At 36.2% G+C, this 20,667-nt stretch overlaps 1 protein-coding gene across 4 annotated transcripts in view; it reads right to left on the bottom strand.

The window, feature by feature from the left end:
- Nucleotides 1–7,995: 7,995 nt before the first annotated feature.
- Nucleotides 7,996–20,667, bottom strand: part of ADCYAP1R1 (ADCYAP receptor type I) — a 117,879-nt gene continuing 105,207 nt past the window's right edge. The window contains exons 14-17 of one of the 4 annotated variants that reach the window (XM_072412984.1): nucleotides 15,595–15,669; nucleotides 12,916–13,045; nucleotides 11,748–11,789; nucleotides 7,996–9,962 (exon numbers count right to left, since the gene is read on the bottom strand). In XM_072412984.1, the coding sequence (XP_072269085.1) occupies nucleotides 9,744–9,962; nucleotides 11,748–11,789; nucleotides 12,916–13,045; nucleotides 15,595–15,669 (466 nt within the window). In that variant the 3' untranslated portion in view covers nucleotides 7,996–9,743. The remainder of the gene's footprint in view (nucleotides 9,963–11,747; nucleotides 11,790–12,915; nucleotides 13,046–15,594; nucleotides 15,670–20,667) is intronic. The other 3 variants (XM_072412985.1, XM_072412986.1, XM_072412987.1) reach the window with 3 other exon arrangements.

Genomic DNA, 20,667 nt, shown 5'->3' with positions numbered 1-20,667 from the left:
CCTAGTCTGATCAATTACTTTAGTTTAGAATCTTTTATGCTACCAGGGAAGGGGGAGACACAAACTCCAGGCTTAGGGGTATTTTGGTTTAGTAGGATTATCAGATTTGAGTCAGTTTAAACCTTTTCTTGTCTCAGTTTACCTTTATGCACATTTACCCAATCTTACTAAAATACATGAGCATCCTCCTTTGTGCTTTCTTATGTAACCACATTAATTTACTAAATAAAAATTGGCCAAGTCAATCTTAAGGCAAAACAATCTGGTCATTCTTGAATTCCCTCAAATTTGATTGGTCATCCTAATACCAATAAACCAGCAACTTTTCTTAGTATTTTGATGCATTATATTATTTGGTCTTTAAGTTTAACCAGATCCTTTAGATGTATGCACCGATTTTTCGATTTCCTATATGGGCATCTGTGTTTTGTGATACCTTTGCCAATGCTTAAGATATATATAGACAAAGTCAGAGTGGGCCCACCTGTGGCCCACCAGGAAAAAGGAGAGGGGCCCGCTAGAATGCATTGCTGTCCTGGCACATTTGGCACAAAGCATCAGGGGGCACACCAGAGGGCCAGGTGGCTGTCCTGTGACCCTCCATATGGCAGAAAAACCCATTTTGGAGGCTCATTACTGGTGTTACAGAGACTTTAGAAAGTATTCGGACCCGTTCACAAAATATCTTTAATATCAAATTTCCATACCCATTCAGACCCTTTACCCCTTTGGCGGCAATTTCAGCCTTGAGACTTTTTGGGTGATGATGCAACAAACTTTGCACACCTGGATTGGGGGTTTTCTGCCATTCTTTGCAAATCCTCTCAAGCTCAATCAGGTTGGATGGGGACTGTCGGTGGACAGACATTTTCAGGTTTCTCCAGAGATGTTCAAAAGGGTTCAAGTCAGGGTTCTGGCTTGCCCATTCTAAGACATTCACAGAGTTGTCCCTAAGCCCATCCTGTATTACCTTCGTTGAGTGCTTTTGGTCATTGTCATGTTGGTAGGTAAACCTACGGCCCAGTTTGAGTTACTGAGCACCGTGGATTAAGTTTTCATAGAAGATATCTCTGTAATTTGCTCCATTCAGGTTTTCCCTAGCCCTGACAAGTCTCCTAGTCCCTGCTGCTGAAAAACACCCACAGGTAGATGCTGCCACCATCATGCTTCACAGTTGGGATGGTATTGGGCAGAAGTTGATTATTGCCTGGTTTCCTCCAGACATATTATTTTGAATTGGAGCCAAACAGTTCAATCTCAGATTCATTAGACCAGAGAACCTTGTTACAGTCTGAGAGTCCTTCAAGTCTTTTTTTGCAAATTCCAAGTGGGCATTTATGTGTTTTGCACTAACGAGAGGTTTCTGTCTAACCACTCTGCCAATCAATGGAGGGCTGCAGTTGTGGTTGTCCTTATGGAACCGAGTCCCATCTCCACTCAGGATGTCTGGAGCTCAGTCAGAGTGAGCACTGAGCTCTTGGTCACCTTTCTCACCAATGCCCAATTACTGGGGTTGGTCAGGTGACCAGCTCTTGGAAGAGTCCTGGTTGTGCCAAACTTCTTCCATTTTAGAGTTATGGAGGCTGCTGTGCTCCTTAAAACCTTCAGTGCAGCAGAAATGTTTTTGTAGGTTCCCCAGATCTAATCTTTGTAACAATCCTGTCTCCGACCCCTGCAAGCTGTTCCTGTAACCTCATTGCTTGGTTTTTGCTCTGATGCATTGTCAGCTATAAAGCCACCTATAGACAGGTGGAGCCTTTCTAAATCATGTCCAATCAATTCACCACAAGGGGGCACCAACCAACTTACCACAGGTGGACTCCAATCAAGGTGCAGAAACATCTAAGCAGTGACCAAAATAAATTGGAGGCACCTCAGCTAAATTTCAAATGTAGTTCCAAAAGGTAAATGAATATTTGTGGAAATGTGAGAACAAAATATTCAAAATATTTTGTTTAAAATTCTTTGGATTTCCTTTTATTGAAACAAAACATACTCTGTGTGTTTAGTAAAGTTTTATTTGAAGTATACATAGCACTCCTAAGCTCTTCAACCCATTTATAGCTGCTTACAGCTGCTGCGGGCTATAAGTAAAGAGCCTGAACTGCTTCTCTGATTTATCAACCTGTCATTATTGGAATCTTCATAACCATCATATCTAAAAAATCAGTTAAAGCTCACTGGACCTCTTCTTTATCTGGGAATTCCATTACTCTTCCTAAAGTCTCTATGCTCCCCTGAAGAAGCCTTACGGCGAAACGCGTCGGGTAAAGAGATAACTGAGCTCCTTTGTTGACGCCTTTTTTTTAACATTTTCATACTTTTTCATGTTTAAAGTATAATTGAGCTTTTCAATTATTAGGATTTTCAGTAAAATATATTGATTATTGCCAAAAAGCCCTCTTTTTATTTTTGCATATTGTTTTTAGATTGTCTCCTAGATTGTAAGCTCTTCGGGCAGGGTCCTCTCCACCTCCTGGGCCACTGTCTGTATCTGTCTGTTATTTGCAACCCCTATTTAATTTTACACCGCTCCATAATATGTTGGCGCTATATAAATCCTGTTTATTAATAATAATAAATGCTTATTACAGGGAATCTTGAGTTGCCTTCCTGGTATTCACTTTTGATGCTACCACAACTCAGTTGTACCTTTAGATAAACATAATAGACAAAAACACAAAATGATAGTTAGCAAACACTTTAATAAATTGACAATTTCTGTAACAAAACAGATATCCCCCCGCCACTCCCCCCAATGTCAATACATTTCTATTGAGATATTTCAAAAGTTAAAACGACATTCTACATTTATTAGTTTAAACAAGCTTTTTGTGGTTTTTTTTACAATTTATAAAAAAAAAATCTTGACTTCACATTAAAAAGCAACTGATGCCAATTTGCAATACACTAAGCATGAAGACCACCTATTAAAAAAAGAAAAATCGAGTGTTTGCGGATTTACTCGTCTTCAGAAAATCAAAGTTAATGTTGTTATTCTTTAAAAATGGAAAATGCTACAAAATCTATCCAGATAAAGCCACGTGAAAAGATACAAAATATAGGATGGAATAGAGAACACTGGTAAATTCATGTCAATTTGTCATTTTATACATACATTAAAATACATCATACATTTTATTAAACATTTCCTTCTATTACAAAGAAAATTAAATACACATGACTGTACACCACAGCTTTATTTGACATTAGAACATGCTACACACTTCGAGAAGTTAATTTTGGAATTAACCACTGTACAACACATAGCAACAGACAAATTACATTTTGTTTAAAGCTGTAGCTTCTCTTTACAGACATTGGAAGGTCATTGGATCAATGACACAAGTTAAGACTTATTTGTTTTTGACATCACAGTAAATACATAAAGAAACCATGGTCTATTACTGCAATAAGGCACTCCAGATTCTGAGTTGCCATGACACATGTATGAGCAAAAGACAGAATTCAATAAAAATTAACAAAAAGTAAAAGAAAAGCTCATTTAGGAGCACTTACTGCGCTAACAGTCAATTGAATATGTAATATGACAATAATAATTGTATAGCAAACCTCAACACGGCCTCTCTGCATTTCTTAATTTATCACTTTTTAATAAAAGGTGATTCTTTTACAACTTATGATTTATCTAGGGATTTATTTAAATTTATATCAATAATTAAAAAAAATGGGTATGGATATAAATTATTAGCATTTTAGATTTTTTTTTTAAACTGTAAAATGATTGTGTAAATTAAAATGTATTTTCCTGCTCTACATATTTTAGGTGGACATGCTATTTTGGAAATAATCTCGATTAGCTCTGTTTATAAATTATTCCCCCAGTCAATTCCTCTGAAATTTGCTGACAGTTCTCCTATTAAAACAATGATTCGTTCTGCCACCTAGTGGCCAATCGTTAAAAGTACACAGCTGTTACAATAGGAAATGAATAGGAAAGAAACAAATTTTATGAACGAATTGACCGGGAAATAATAAATAAATAGAGCCTGTGATTTTAAATTAGGAAATTATTGTACTCAAATAAATGCAAGGTGATTCTTTTACAACTTTTCTAAATTTATCAACTTTTAATTATTCATTTCAATTTATATCTGTATATATATATATATATATATATGGGTATGGATATAAATAAAAAAGATTAGCAAATATTAAATGACCCCAGAAGTTACTAAGAGATTTTTTTTCAGGCAAATGTGCAAATGCATTACACTAGAATTGTAAGATTTGCATTTTATAAATGTTTTTCTTTGCTCAGATTTTACCATTTGTGGTTTGGAAGTGGAAATTAATGACCCAGTATTGTTACTTTATTTATGGACTCTATTTATAAATGATTCCCTGGGACAATTTGCTGACAGGTGGTCGTATTTCTTTACATACAGGTCTCCTTATAAAACAATGACTCGTTCTGCCACCTAGTGGCTAAATGTGAGTGAATCATTTATATATAGAGCCCCAGGAGATTATTATTATTATTATTATTATTATTAAACAGGATTTATATAGCGCCAACATATTACGCAGCGCTGTACATTAAATAGGAGATCATTTTTGGGCAGACTTATTTTGCAAATTTGTTGTGATAGAATTTTAATACTGGTATTTCATATTTTTCTTTGTTCAAATGTTACCTTTGTGGTTTGGGAGCAAGCAGAAATGAATGCCCCAGCATTGTTACTTGATAATTGATGGTTATGTATGTATTCAAGATTTTTATTGTGACATGCCGGAGATTGCGCATGTGCAAAAGGAGCAGCCCAAAGCCTTCTGGGATCTTTGTATCCCAGGAGGCTTTGGTTTTCTTATTCAGTCTAAACAACTTAAACACAAAAACTATTAAATACATGAAAAAGTCATTTTTTCTTTAAAAAAAGTTTCCACCCTTTTATAATGTTAAAAATGTCATGATAGGTCCATTTTAATGCCTGAAATTGAGCCAGAGAGAATACATCATGTTGTGTCTTTAATTTTAATTGTGTACTTAACAAAATAATTGATTATAAAATTTATAAATGGAATTGTCCTTTTCATTTACTCTCATTTGTTTCACCTGAATTGGATTTGTTTGGCACATACATTTTATACTTTTACAAATAATTACTAAATCTCTATGGGCTCTATTCATAAATTATCCCTCCCCCCCTTCCAGTCAACTCCCCTGAAATTCATTGGTGGTCAGTTTTATAGTTTGAGTTTTCTACAGGTCACCAATTAAAACAAGGACTCGTTCTGCCACCTAGTGGCCAATCATCAGAAGTGCACAGCTGTCACAATAGGAAATAATAGGAAACTAACTTTTGTGCAAATTGAAAAGGGAAAAATTTATAAATAGAGCCCTTTATTTATAGTAAAATGATTTTATGTGCTATTTTTTTTAATAATTTAATCAATCATCACCTGGATTTAGTTTTAGCTTCAAACCTCAACACTGACTTGTATAAAAACCCAACACCATGTTATCTTAGGTATTGCTGTGCCTCTTTTTTGCACAATTACTTGTAAAATGGCTTTACAACTGTGCATAGTATAAAATGAACATTCTGCATGTTTCATTATTTTGTTATAGAAAATATTTACCAACACACATCTGGATGTTATACATTTCATTACAATGTATATTTATAATTATTTAATGCAACTTACATTTTTTTAATGAAATCACAGAGTATAGTTATAGTTATTATAACATAAATTTACAGAGAATATTATAAAAAAATGTGTTTAAACATATTTTCGTATTTTTTCAAACTGTAAAATAATTCTGTAAATTAAAATATAAATTTTACTGCACATCATGTTTTAGTTGGACATGCTATTTTGGAAATATTTTCTATTTTGGCTCTATTTATAAATTATTCCCCCAGTCAATTCATCTGAAATTTGCAGACAGATTGTCATATCTCTCTGCAGGTCCCCTATTAAAACAATGACTCGTTCTGCCATCTAGTGGCCAATCTCAAAATTTCACAGCTGGCACAGGAAATGTGTATGTGGCTTCACATGCATAATGTACAATTCAACATAATATGAACAAATAAAAACTAGCTGTAAAGATGCAAAATTTAAATTTTAGGAGCTGTAAAAAAAAAAACTTAAAACATTTTACCTCTATTACGTTAATCTGTGAAAATTACTTTTTTCCTTTCCATGTAATTTATACTTCAAATTTATCTTTTTTGCAAATATGTTTAAAATACAATTTTTTTGCTCAAAAATTTTTGTTTATTATTCTTTATGTATTATATATCTGCTGTTATATATTTTGTTTTATAGTAAACCTAACACATTAGTAGGGGTAAAATCTGTAAAAAGGCACTTCAGATATAAATGTGGGAGGTGCTTGAAAAGTAATGCAAATTTTTCTAAAAAAAATCCTTTTATAGGAGGGTTCTTAGTCAGTTTTCCACCTTGAATTAAAAAAAAATACTGTTTTAATATTTTAATTTTAAAAATAAAAAATAAAATTTTATTTTAAAATAAATAATGGAAATAATGCTTACAAATTTAAAACAAATTATTAACATGCCAAAGATTGTGTTTCCCTACAAAGGATAAAAATAGAATATGAAACTATAAATCTATCACCTAAATATTTTTAAAATAAAAATATGGTGCTCAGAAAATTTAGGTTGAATTTAGTTGGATTGATGGAGAAAACCAAATGGATTCAGATAGTATGGGCTTTGTTAATAAAACAGGGAATCTGACATTCCCTCAAACATTCATTTACTTGAATTAAAGCCGTTGCAACTTAGGCTGGAAGATTTCCACGAGGGAATGTTTGAAGGAATGTATGATTCCCTGTTTTGTAAAAAGAGCCCAATGAGTTGAAAATTGTATTTTTTAAATCAATTGAATTGTAGTTACTAGTAACAGATATAGAATTGTATGATAGAATATAAAGGAAAAGTGGTGCCTGGGATGAGGAAAAAATAATCTTGGCATGGTAAATGCCCCTAACAATAAGTATATCTATCAAAAAAAAGGCACCAAGAAAAGTGGGGATTTTTATTTTGTATCACATCCAATAAAAGTTTAAACATACATTTTATTGAAATAATTATAAAAATTAGGAACATCATCAGACAACAACAAAACTGGCCTCCAATATATCTGGAAAACCATAATTACCAAGAAAATATTACATCAAGACTAATCAAGATGGTTGCATCTATATTAGGAAGGTAAACAACGTGTTTCGCAGAGCAAAGTCTGCTTCATCAGACCAAATAGATAATATAATAATACATACACAAAGTCAAGATTTAGGCTTATAGGTCAAAACAACAAAAAAGAAGAAATTGACAGTTTCTCTCTTTCTTCTTCTGTTTATCAAATATGTATCTATGTTAGGGTAACTCGGGTAGATGACGCGTTTCGCTAAGCAAAGTCTGCTTCATCAGACCAAGTAGATAATATAATAATACATACACAAAGTCAAGATTTAGGCTTATAGGTCAAAACAACAAAAAAAGAAGAAATTGAAACAATTTCCCTTTCTTCTTCTGTTTATTAAATATGCATCTATATTAGGATAACTCGGGTAGATGACGCGTTTCGCTAAGCAAAGTCTGCTTCATCAGATCAAGTAGATAATATGAGAACATATACACAAAATCAAGATTAAGGCTCTTACGTCAAAACTATCATACAACAAAAAAAAAAAAGGAAGAATAAATCGATAGTGTTTTCTTTCTTCTTTTTCTGTTGTATTTATGCTATTTATTTATGTGAAACGCGTCATTTATCTGACCTATCCTATAGATGCAATCATCCTGATGACGCAACATTTTCTTGCTTATGGTGTTCCGGGTGTATGGGAGGCCATTTTCGTTGTTGCCTGTTGATTGACATGAATTTATGTTCCTTATATACTTTTTTGTGTTTAATTTACAAATTATTTGAATAAAATGGATGGATGTGGTCGAATATAAAAAGCCCCAATTTTCTTGGTGCCTATTTTTGATAGATATTGTATGATAGAAGACATTACCGATCCGAGGTTGGAATGACTCCAGAATCAACTTCGTCCGGAATCAGCAGACCTCCCCTGTTCTAGATGATATGTTGAGGTGCTATAGAAATCAATCATAATTCTGCCAACATAAAAGTGAAATTCTGGACGTTATAACGTACAATTTGTAAATATGTAAACATCAAGACTTCAACACACGGACTTACTGTAACACATATAAAATGATCTTTTACAAATAATGTTTAATGGCTCAGAGTGATAATATGGCACAATTCATATCACAGACTTTTCCTTATTTCAAATACAAAAAAGCAAAAGGTTCTGTGATTTCAAATCAAGATATGAGCTATACACATTCTGCATTGTTTATACACATTCTGCATTAAATATACACATTCTGCATTTTTATTACAGGCCTTACCTTTTTTCTTCCATTCCAAAAATATCTTTTATCTAATATCTTAAATTCTGCAAACAAAAGGCCCGGCCGCACCGGATAAAAGTTTTATGAGTTTGTTTTTTTTTTGTTTTTTGTATTATATGCATATGTATGTTTTTCATTAAAATATAATAAAAATATCTGTAAGCGTCATATAGTTATCCAGTTTTTCACATTTTTTTTTTTGCTTCATTTATCTGAAAATACCTTTTACTCTTGGTATATTTATTTGTAGGTAATTGACATCATATAAGTGCGAGATAAGAAAATATGTTAGAGGTTGTAGCAGTGGGTGCAAGGCATTTTTTTTGACTGTCACAAAATATTAAAAAGCTATATTGATATACTTTGTAACTCAGAAAAATAAAAGCTGATCATGTCAGTTTGCTACTACACTTCAGTGTCTCGGATATCACCCTATTCCTGGTTACAGCTCGCAACATTATTAAAGTATTAGTGTACACTTATCTATATTTTGCGTAGAATCTGCAACTTTTTTATTTTTGCTGCAGACACACCCTGCATTTATCACCAAACACAGTGCAATCTATGTACAAACTTCATTTAAGTCGGTTCACATTTTTGATTTACAAGCACAAAGAACAAAAAATAAAAAATGTGTTTATGTTTATATATATCTATATATAATAATAATAATAAATGAAAAAATCTACTTCAAGCTGCCACAATATTGTAAACTACCATGACTTATTTGTACACACTATGTTAATATATTATAAGAATTACAGTTCAAGTGCTCCAAATATTTTTGTTATCTCAAAGGATATTCAAGAAAGTAGAGAAAATGTAACCTCCCTTGATCAGAGGCGAGGGATAGTTTTTTTTTCTAAATTCCAAAAACATGTTAGGAACAAATATCCCCTAGTGGTAAGAAAAGGGATGGCATCTGGATGTAAAATGAGGCTTCAGGTTCGCTCATTTTAATAAAATTGCCCCCTTTTTTTTATATTTTAATACTAACCAGATACCTAAACATGTCAATGAAAAAAATAGGTGTATGCTACTAATATAGTAATACTTCTGAGACTGACTTGTACTGTGCATTTAAAAAAAAGGGTATGGAGAATATGGATATGAAGTTCTATTGCTAGCCACCAACCAAATGACTCTATGAATGTGATCAATGTGATCCTTCGACTGCTTTTGGAAACCTCGAAAGGTTTACAATCCAGCATTGCTTCCCCAGCTCAATGTTTCCATTCAAAGAAAATCAGTAAAATGCAACAATTAAAGAATTAAGAGAAAATGTGAAAAGAACAAAAAAGTGAAGTTTGACTGTTCTCAGGCAGTTTGGGAACTCATGTCGCCAGGTTCTCCGCATTTATGCTCGACATCCGGATCTGGGAGCTGCTCTTGCTCAGAATGGACAGTTGTGTTCCCCCATTGACTCCGCTGCTCGCCAGGGATGGGTGACGATGCTTGAAATCCACAGCAAAATACCGGTTGACTTTCCAACTCCTCCATTTTCTCTTTATCTCTGATTGCACCTTTAGGGAGAAACTTTAAAAGGTCATTTTTTTATGTACTTTTGTTGTTATGGAAAAGGATGGTAAACATGCAATACTATCTAAAATTTGAGTATTTTAGTGTGTTGATAATGAAAGTTAGGAGAAAAATATATTCTAGTTTAGCATTTCCCAACCTTTCTGGAGTCACAGTATATATTTCACATTAGAAAAATCCCCGACACACTACTAAGTTAATTAGCTACCTGCTGCCATCTACTGGAAAAGTTGGGTAATTTCCCATGGTACACCTGATGATTTCTCACGGCACAATATTATGTCCCAACACAGTGGTTGAGAATCACTGATCTAGCTCACAGTTTACTTTTATAACTCAATTACTATCTGAAAATAAACAATATACATACAAAATCTTTATATACAAACTGTTTGTCACCAATCCCTGCAGAACCAGCGGATGTATGCCCTCAGTTCTGCCTAGGAATCCCATTCACTTGGTACTTCCTAGTCTGAATCATGTGACTCCCTGAGAGCTGCCCTTTACCCCGGAGGACTAGAAATCTCCACAGCTGTGCTCCATCTGGTGGTGAAAGTGTGAACACCATCTGAGCTGCCTCTGCTCCAGCATTCCCTCTAATGGTGGGTTCTGTTACTTGCTGGTCACAGGATCTCCATTTGTCACGAGACCTCCCCTGTTTAAGGAAAAAACTGGTAACAGTTGCATGAACAAGGAGTTCATCCAAGCTCTGTTTCCAGGTTTTAGTTTGCACCTCTAGATTATGACACTTTGGTATACCAAAGTGCCACTTGACCTGACCTTGGCCTGTCTGACTACACTTTTGCCTTTCGGTATGCTCATTGGGCTTATCCAGTCAGCAGTTACCACCCCCTGTTTGTACAGAGGGCCACATCACCTCCTAAAGTCCGTCACCCTTTGTGAGGTGCACCGGTGAAGCCGGAGGCTGGTGTCTAATACTCTGCACCCTGTATACGTCTCTGCCAGATGGGTTGGTGACACAGAGGGTCCACCACCCCACCTGTGATACCCGTGACACTGTCTGTTTATGTATCTATTACCAGGAATCCTAATCCTGGGACCCCTTGGCATGAACACCAATATTGCTATCATTATTGTGTCTTTTGTAATGTCCAAGTGTTCTAGGAACACAAAAATAACATCAAACATGGAACCTAATTTCAGTACGCTGCTCAGATTCAAATCTGAAGTTTCCATTTGGAGTTTGAATCAGAAACAGAGAGTCTGAAGGCAATCAGCCTCTGCACTCTGCTATACCTGTGTGAATGTGAATCTCATGTCATAGGCAAAACTTCTAAATCATTGTTTCTCAACCATGATAACATTGGACTATTCTTAAAATAACTTTTAGGTCTTCAGGGAACCCCTCCTATAATACATTTATTCCACAGCTCACAGTATGTTAGTGTGGTGGTCAGTGGGAAGAATTCCTCTTACATTGCTGGCCATTGGGAAGATTGTCACCCTTACAGATAGCCAAAAAGATCATTGGTGTCACTTATACTGACCTGAGAGATAGACTGCTTATTGTTCAAGGAACCCCCAGCAAGCTCTGGAGGAACCCTGGTTGACAAACACTAATCTAAATCTTTCCTTGAAAAACAAATATTTTATTTGATTATTAAAAATAGAAAAAAACAATAAACTAACCAAAACCATTTTAGTATAAAATTTAAATTCTATATATTTGTAAAAAAAAATATGTTTCTGACTGTAACATAATTATAGAAATTTGACTTTTTTTAACTCTGAACAAGAAATCTGAAGTAAACTTTATCTTACCTCGCCGTTCAGGAAACAGTAGAGGATTGCAACGACAAAACCCTTCAAAAAAAGATAAATCATTTTAATATGTGTTTACATTTCCCTGGTTGATAACATTAATACATTATACATTATTTTCCATTACATTTCTGCAAAATTGCACTTTTTTGGCTAAATGCATTAGAGTCAATGGGAAAGACAAATCTTCATTAGAAGTCCCTTTAGTATAACATTTGCTTCTGGTGCCTTGTTTATGATCTAATCTTTATTCATGCTTTTGTGATTTGTTTTCCTTCTCTTTGGGCCAATGTCACACTTGCCCCCTCCTTGCTTTAGCGCCGGCGCCTCTCTCCTGAGCTTGAGGCCGGTCAATAAGGAGAAACCTCTTAATACCCTTTGGCTTTTTAGCTGGTTCAGACACAGTGCTCGGCATTCTAACAATGTGTCTCCACTACTGCCGAGCCCCCTAGCTCTGCTGAGCATTTCCTATATACTTGTCTGTTAAATGAATGATTCACAGTGCAGCTTCCATGCTAACCCTTAGTTTCCTAGTCTGTTGGTTCCCTGGCTATTCCCATTGTGCACTTCCAATGCTCTCTGTGTCTTAGGTGACCCCCATGTCACTTGTGCCTCTTGCTTCTCCTGTGTTCCCCTGTGTCTTCGATGACCCCTATGTCACCCATGCCGCCTGTCGTTTCCTGTGTCACCTCTGTTACCCTATGTCTTCGGTGACTACCATGTCACTGGTGTCTATTTTTTTTATATCTGGCTCTTGACCCCTGGCTTTGTTTCTGAGCTTGCTTGTCTGCTGCTTGCCTCGACCCCGGCCGTCTTGACCATTCTTTTCCTGCTTATTCAGTCCTGCACATTTTTCTGCCCTGCAGAAAAAAAACCTGCAGCGCAACATCATCACCTCTAGAAGCTCTGGATAAAACTGGGCTATTGCTTAGATTCTTTGTCCTTTTTAGGGCTCACATCACTATTGAGCTACGCATAGTGCCCCCTACTGGTTCCTTCTCTCCAAGCATGACTAGGTCTCTTTCATCTAAGCATTCTGAACCAATCAATTTCAAGGTCCCATATTTTTAGACATAGAAGTGACTGGTAGGTTTTGGGTTGTACAGTTTTTAAGTAGACACATTCATAAATAAGAGAGCTGTCTTGTTTATTCGGCAAGCGTAATTACCTGAAATGAGCCGAGACCCAACTCAAAGACCAGCCTTTCCCGCTTGCTGACATTCTCTGGAGAAAAGGCAAAGACGGTGTAATGTATTCCGAAAAGAGGGATCAGCAGTAATGTAGACCGAGCCAACCTCCTGGTAAGGGGAAAGAAAAAAAAGATTATTGCAAAATATTATTTGGGCAAAGGCTGGATTATTAATAGAGTAATTGTGTGCCCAAGTATCTTTTTACATTACGAAGGACTTCATTTTGTAGGTTTTTCCTTTTTTATTATGGCCAACAAGTGAAGAAAAAAAAAATTATGTATATGTATGTATGTTTTGTATGTTTTTACACACACACCAATATGCACCAATACATAAACGCACTATATATATATTTGATTTTAATATTGTATTATTATATGTTTTTACCAATTTCCATACACTGTAATTGTTTATATTTTTATTATTATAATTGTATCAGTCAATTACAGTATTCAACAGAGAAGGGTTGTAGTGGCCTGTTCAATTTCTGAGCACTTTTCTTGCAAGATTTACAACTTCTTGCACTTAAAAAGTAATAGAAAGTAAAAGAAAATATCCTCTTTGACAATTGTGCTTACATCACCAAAAAGACACAGGAATGAAAGCTAATCCCACCAAAGTGAGGAAAAGGCTCGTTGTGGAAAGCTGTCTTTAGAACTTCGTGTTCTACTGACAACTATACCATTTATTGGTTTTATCACTTTCTTTCTAATAACTCTCCAGAATAAACAGAAAAGGAGAAACAAACCGTAATAAAAACATGATCTGACAAGGGTCCTGATCCCTCCAAATGTAACCTAAAATCCTTGGTTTTAGCTCCCCCTTAACATAAACCTAAACATAAATTTGTGGTGCATGAACTGCAGAGCAGTGGGTGGTTGTGGTGTTATTAATTTCAAATGACACTCCAACACAATTAGGTTGTCAATGGTGCCTAAGTGTCCTTGTACACGGGTGTGGTGTTGGGGTTTAGCTTTCCATGGATTTTGTTTTCCTGTGCGCCTCAATACAAGAGTTATAACAATACAGACCAGTCAATGCTGCTCTCTCTCCTAGTGATGAGTGACTGGTCATGTATCCACCCCCTTATGTAGTTTAACTACTAGTCCCTCCCCCAGCTCTGCTCACTGCATGGAAGATATGATGTCACGGCTAATTGGATTGAGGTCAATGGGAAAATCAACATAGAAAGCTGGCATTTGGTTCATTTCTTTTAATTAAACTCTACGCAATTTTAAACCCATGCCCCGCCAAACCTCTGGTCTTTTTGGATCAGGTGGAGCCTCCAAGCTTTTTGCTTCCTCCAGTTTGGTTTACTAAAAATAATATATGAAGGGTCCAGTGCATGTTTGGGTTTGGCATTGATGATCTATGTGTATCATGTCATTTTTTTTGCACTTTCTCTTCCTGGTGAAGCAGCTTTGTCCATCTGCGAAAACGCGTAGAGTTTAATTGGGTGCCAACTTAAACCATTACAATTTTGGAGCAGGATGATGTTAAACCAACTTAAACCATTACAATTTTGGAGCAGGATGATGTTCTATTGTTAGTAAAGATTGCCTAGCAATGGATGTTGATTTAAATTATGTTGTAAATGAAAGTCATGCTTTTATTTTAAATATGTGTGAATAATGCTTTCAAAATCCCTTTACATATTTACAATTTACCGTTACTAAATTTTATTTGAATCTATGTTCCTAAATTTCTTACTGTTGGGGTTGACACTGATTAATGTTCAAGTTGGGCAATGCACATGGAGAACCCTATTTTCATTTTACTTTTTTTGTTAAAGAACACAGCACTCGGCATTCCCATTGGCTGATGACACCGGGGTATCCGTCAATAAGCAATGAGCAATTGTCTCTAGCTATTTACAGGCTAAATTGCCCCTGAAAGCCAAAAACCAAGGGGAAAGTTGTCAGTTATGTACTTTAACAAAGAGCAATGCAAACATTAATGTAAACCTTAATAATTTTAAGGTATAGGGAGCAGTGTTCCTATAAGCTGTTGGTTGTTAGGGGCAGATCCAACAGCCAAAGGGAGTGCTACCTACTGTGTATGCTAACAATGTGCTGAGATATATGGAAACCTTGGTTTGACTTAACCCAGCTTCAGTGAATGTGGAATGTTTGGAAAAAAATAGATTATGGACATATTCCCTCTCCTCTAGGTACTGCTACTTACCCTATGCAATATCTAAAATTTTAAAGAAAGTGGATTTAAGAACCTTTGTGACCATTAAAGAAGAAAAAAGTCTTTTGATTTGGCTAAAGATTAGATTTTTACTGCTAAAATAATAAATATCATTATGGTGGCACCAGCTAAGAAATACTTCTATTTCCAAACATATTGGGAAACACACTTTAGTTCCCATTTTAGGGTTCCCAATGACCAACATCCACAATTATGTGCACCAAAATTGGGTTTTTTCCATTGCCTTCTCCATTGTCTCTAGATTGGGGGTATTCAATAGCAGACTATGAACTGGTCTGCAGCTTGGGTGACGCAACATCCAATGTTAATATAATCCAAAACTAGCCACCGACGTGCACTGGACAATGACCAAACACCAATGAATCATGCACCATTGAAGGCTCAATACAACACCACCAATGTCACCATTACAGTTACAAATCTATGACAATGGACACACTTACACAGTGATGATGGAAAGCTCAGACATCTTGACAGAGTACTGGTTAGCCCTCTTACAGAAGCATGCCTGGAGACAGCTGACATACATGAGAGGGTTAGAAGACATGGCGGTGTTCACCAAAAAGGGCTTTGTTCATAACAAGGTGAGACAGGAAAATAAGAAACATTGCCCATAGAAACCTGTTCAATATCACCAGTCATTCTCCCCCTTTGAGTAGTAGGCAAGTACAGGTAGTCCCCGGGTTACATACGAGATAGGGACTGTAAGTTTGTTCTTAAGTTGAATTTGTATGTAAGTTGAAAAAGATACATTATTTTAATAAATGCAATTAGGACAAATGTTTGTCTCAACATATTATTAGGCAGCATGGTGTCAGTTACTGTATAACATCCTCACTGTGAGCTAATCACAAACAAAGCAAAAACGTTATGTTGCCTAGACATTCATTCTGGAGCAAGCTGTGCTTTGATATGCAAAAAGAAACAACTGCAGAGTTTGTCTTGATCATAAACGAGTTATAAGAGGCTGCAGAAAGAGCTCACCCCCCTAAGATCACCCGCAACCTCAGCTGTGTTTAGCAAAAGATTTCTTCTGAACCCCCCCCCCCCCCCCTTAAAGCTTCCTTCCTGCACAAAATGAGCAGGAAAGCATTGTTCGTATCTAGGAGGAGTTCGTATGTTGGATGTCCTTAACCCGGGGACTACTTGTAATAAAATGTCCTTTCTATGAATGACCTTTGGGGAAACATTGCATGCTTGGCCCTCAAAATGTTTAAAATATTGCAAAGTTGGGGTCATTTGCAGACCTCAGAAGATTGTGGCTTGATGCTACGAAGGTGTGTAAGTGAACCCAACCAAACCTGCCAGCCATAGCTTAGCACACATTAAAAATGTAAGAAGAAGAGGAGCAAAATCTTGACTCTGCACATAGAAGTTAAGCCTGCTGCTATCATTCCTGCCTTTTGAGACAAAGGGTTGGGGGCAAGGAGATGGAGGGGATGAAACTAATCTTGACATCTTATACAAATGTTATTACTATTATTACTAATAAGTATTAATACTTTTCACTGTGCTTATACCTATAATAAACCCTACGGTGACCATCAGGCTATTTACCAACACAAATCACTCAACACAAACAAAAGACCACTCAAAACACAAGAGACAATAATATAGTTGTAGTAACAGGTAAACATGCAATCACTGAAAAAAGGCAAAATATATACAGTCAATACCCCTTGCTTTAAAATTGTACTCTACTCTAAAAGTCTAGAATCTGATGAGTGTTAACCTAAACTTCATAATGTAAAGCAAAGATTCCTAAACTTTCTATGCAAAGGGCCAGTTCACTTTCCTTCTACCAAACTATGACCAGTAGAAATATTGGCATTAGTGGTGTAGATGTGGTATCAGCATTACCCGGAAATGTTGGCATTAGTGGTTACTGGAGATAACATATGACTTAGTGCCTGTGGGTAGTGGGAGGAGAAATAATGCCCCATTCTTGGTGTTAGTGGAAGGAAGAATGCCCCATGGTTGGTATCAGTGGAAGCAAAAGTGCCCCATCAATTGTGTCAGTGGAAGGAAGAATGCCCCATGGTTGGTATCAGTGGAAGCAAAAGTGCCCCATCAATTGTGTCAGTGGAAGGAAGAATGCCCCATGGTTGGTTTCAGTGGTAAAACTAATGTCACTTTGTTGGTGTCATTGGGGTTAACAATTTTCCATTTGTTGGTGTTAATAGAAGGAATAGTGCTCACTCACTAGTGTCAGTGGGAGGGATACTGCATCATCCTTGGTATTCCTGGAAGGAATTGCATCCTATTACTGGAATCAGTGAACGCACTAGTTTCCCATGATTGGTGTAAGTGGGAAAATACTGCCCCATCACTGGGTCAGTGGGAGAAACAATGGCTCACAGTTGTAGGTAAAATAATGGCCCCCTGCTGGTGCCAGTGGTAGAAAATTTGACCATTTTTTGTCAGTGGGAGAAACAAAGCCCCATTGCTGGTATCAGTGGGAAAACTATTGACACATTGCTAGTGTCGGTTTAATGCTCTGTTGATGGTGTCTTTGGATGGAATAATACCCCATTGTTGATATCAGTGGAGGGAATATTTCCCCATCATTGGTGTTATTGGGAAGAATAGCACCCCATCACTGGGATCCAAAAGAATATTAGTAACCTATGGTTGTTGTTAGCAGAAGAAATAGTACATCATTACTGGTGTCAATGGAAGAAATTATACTCCATTGTTGATATCAGTGAGGGAATATTCCCCCGTCATTGGCATCAGTGAAAGAAATAGCACGTTATTACTAGTATTGGTTGGGACAATAGTTTCCCATAGTTGGTAATAGTGTAAAGAACTTTGCTCCATTCTTGGTTGTGGAAAGAATACTGCCCCATTGTTGGTGTCACTGGGAGGAGCACTGTTGCAGTGGAAGAAATAATGCCCCATTGTTAGCATCAGTGGGTAAACCACAGTACCAATGTCAGAGGGAGGAATAATGCTCTGTTGATGGTATAATTGCAAGGAATCTAGGTATCAGTTGAGTGAATATTGCCCTATCATTGGTGATGAGAGAAAAAGCTCCGGATCACTGCGATCCTTAGGAGTAATAGTGCCTCATAGTGTCAAAGGCAGAAAAAGTGCACCATATTAGTGTCAGTAGAAGGAATAATGCCCCATCATGGATATTAGTGGTAGAATTAGCATCCTATTTACTGGGATTAGTGGAAGCAATAGTTTCCCAAGGTTGGTATTAGTGGGAAGAATTTGTTCCATCATTGGGAAGAGTATCAGTGGGAGGAATATTGCACTATTGTTGGGGACAGTGGGAGAAAATTTGCTCTACTGTTGTTCTCAATGGAAAGAATAATGGCCTATTGTCGATATCAATGGAAAGAACAATACACTATTTCAATGGAAGAAATTGTGCCCTATAGTTGGTTTGAGTGGGAGAAAAAAATGCACCTTCATTGATCAGTAAGAACAATGGTGTTCCAAGTACTAGTTAAAATGGAGCAAAGGGCCTCATCCAGGTCAAGGACGACTCATATAAAGTGGCAATGTGATATTTTAGCTGGTTAGTCACCAGATTCTGCTTCCTTTTGTTTTGCACCTACAGGACTTTTGCTGTGGGAGTGAATATCCAAACACCAAAGAAATGTTTAGGGCTATAATACCAGGCTTCACTTATATAAAAACTGTAACCAGACTTGTATTGTGTTGAGGCAGCCCACATATGGACCACAAAAATGCTATGCTGCACCACTTCTAATGCAACACACTACAGTGCATTGTAGGAATCATATATATTCTAATGCATGCCAATCCATATGCATGCCAATCCATTTAAAATGAACTTTTCATTCATAGTGGCAACTAACACGTTAACACAATGTTCTCTATCAAGTAAATAAGTTTCATCCTTCAATGGTTGTCTCATTTAACAAACATTGTTTTTTGAACTTGTGCTTTGATAGGATCAACAGTTAGGGGCAATATATTGTTGTCTTTGAGGGACAGCTAGTGACATGACTATGGACTTTGTAAAGCGCTGCGTGATATGTCCGTGCTATATAAACTGTATAATAATAATAATAATAACAACTACTTTATTAATAATAAATAAATGAAAAATACATTTTTTTTTTCAAAGCTAAATATTAACACAGAATATTGGGAAATTTGTAATCCAAAACATACGATAGTCTGTGTGCAAACCTGATAACTGAATCAATTCTCCATCAATTAGACAATTAGGGAAGATCTGCAAGCTCCCAGAAGCGCACTAAGCAAACAAGGCACGTCCTGCCGAAATGTGAACAGACACAACTGACATCTTGCTAACTGCTGTGACATTTTACCAAAGTCTGCCTGACATTTACAATCAGGGAGCAAGACGACCTTGGAATGCTGACAATAAGCGGCTTTTTCGTTAATAGCTGCAACAAATATTTATTTCCTGACAGGGTGCTTTTTATTGGTAAGAAGACGCTATTATCAAAACAAGGACACAAGTTGCTTTTAAAGTTTTTTTAAGGACAATCTTAATTTCCTTTTGTTTTTGGATGGAATGTAGAAACTTGTCCAGGCTTTATTGTTGGAGTGGAGTTGGGTGAGTGCAACATTTTGAAAAACCCATCCAAATGAAGAATAATCACCTTATTGGTGTACAACAAAAACAAAACTAACGCGTTTCAGGGAGTTGTTGTTCTTCCTTCTTCAAGGCTTTGATAGTAAGTTTGGAATTATTTTTAGTTTTTGAATCTGATTATTTTGTAGAAAATTGGGGGCTATGAGGATTACTTAAAATCTCCTCCCCCTTGTATACCCCTTCAATGACACGGGTCCTGATACGCTTGTCACCTCTGCTGCCACGTTATATATGTTATTGGAGAGAAAAACTGCAACTGTTTGGAGTTTTGTCCCTCAAGTAAACCTATGTGAGTTTTTCCTAATTATGTTGTCAAATATGTCTTTTGTATAATATTTTCTATGAGAAATAGTGAGTTTTATGTTAGTACTATTGAATAATTGTATGCATTCAATCACTCCGTTAATATATGCGAAACGCGTCGAGTAAAAACTGAAACTACAGTGAGCATGTTTGTTAAATCATTTTGTTTTGAATTTTTTTTTTTAAATGTAAAAAGTTTTTTAGCATTGTATACATTGTTATGTTTTTAATAAAACAGAATGCCCCAAGTCTCTTGTTTCTTCCTGTTTGTGTTTTTTTTTGTATGGATTCTAAAAGGCATTGGTAGTGTTAGTTCTTCCAGGAGTGAGCTAACATGAAAATAGTGTTCTTGATTGTCTGCAATGTGTGCAATGGCTATTAAACAAACAGCGGACATTATAAAATACCATACTGAGACATGGCTGCAATGCATATGGTAGACTAACCTATCATAAGAAGGTGGAAGTGCTTAACTCTAAAACGTGTTGTTTTTGGATGTTTTACGTCATTATTTTTTTACCTGGATGTAGTTTTCAGGACCTTCTGTTAATGCTCAGCACACATCACCCACACAACCTTTACATGGCTAAAAGACCTCATGTTTCAAGGA

Source organism: Pyxicephalus adspersus, chromosome 5, assembly GCF_032062135.1.
Source record: "Pyxicephalus adspersus chromosome 5, UCB_Pads_2.0, whole genome shotgun sequence".
In the NCBI taxonomy this organism is placed as follows: Eukaryota; Metazoa; Chordata; class Amphibia; order Anura; family Pyxicephalidae; genus Pyxicephalus; species Pyxicephalus adspersus.
The sequence above is the reverse complement of the archived record's forward strand: the minus strand, read 5'-3'. Positions and strand labels throughout refer to the sequence as shown.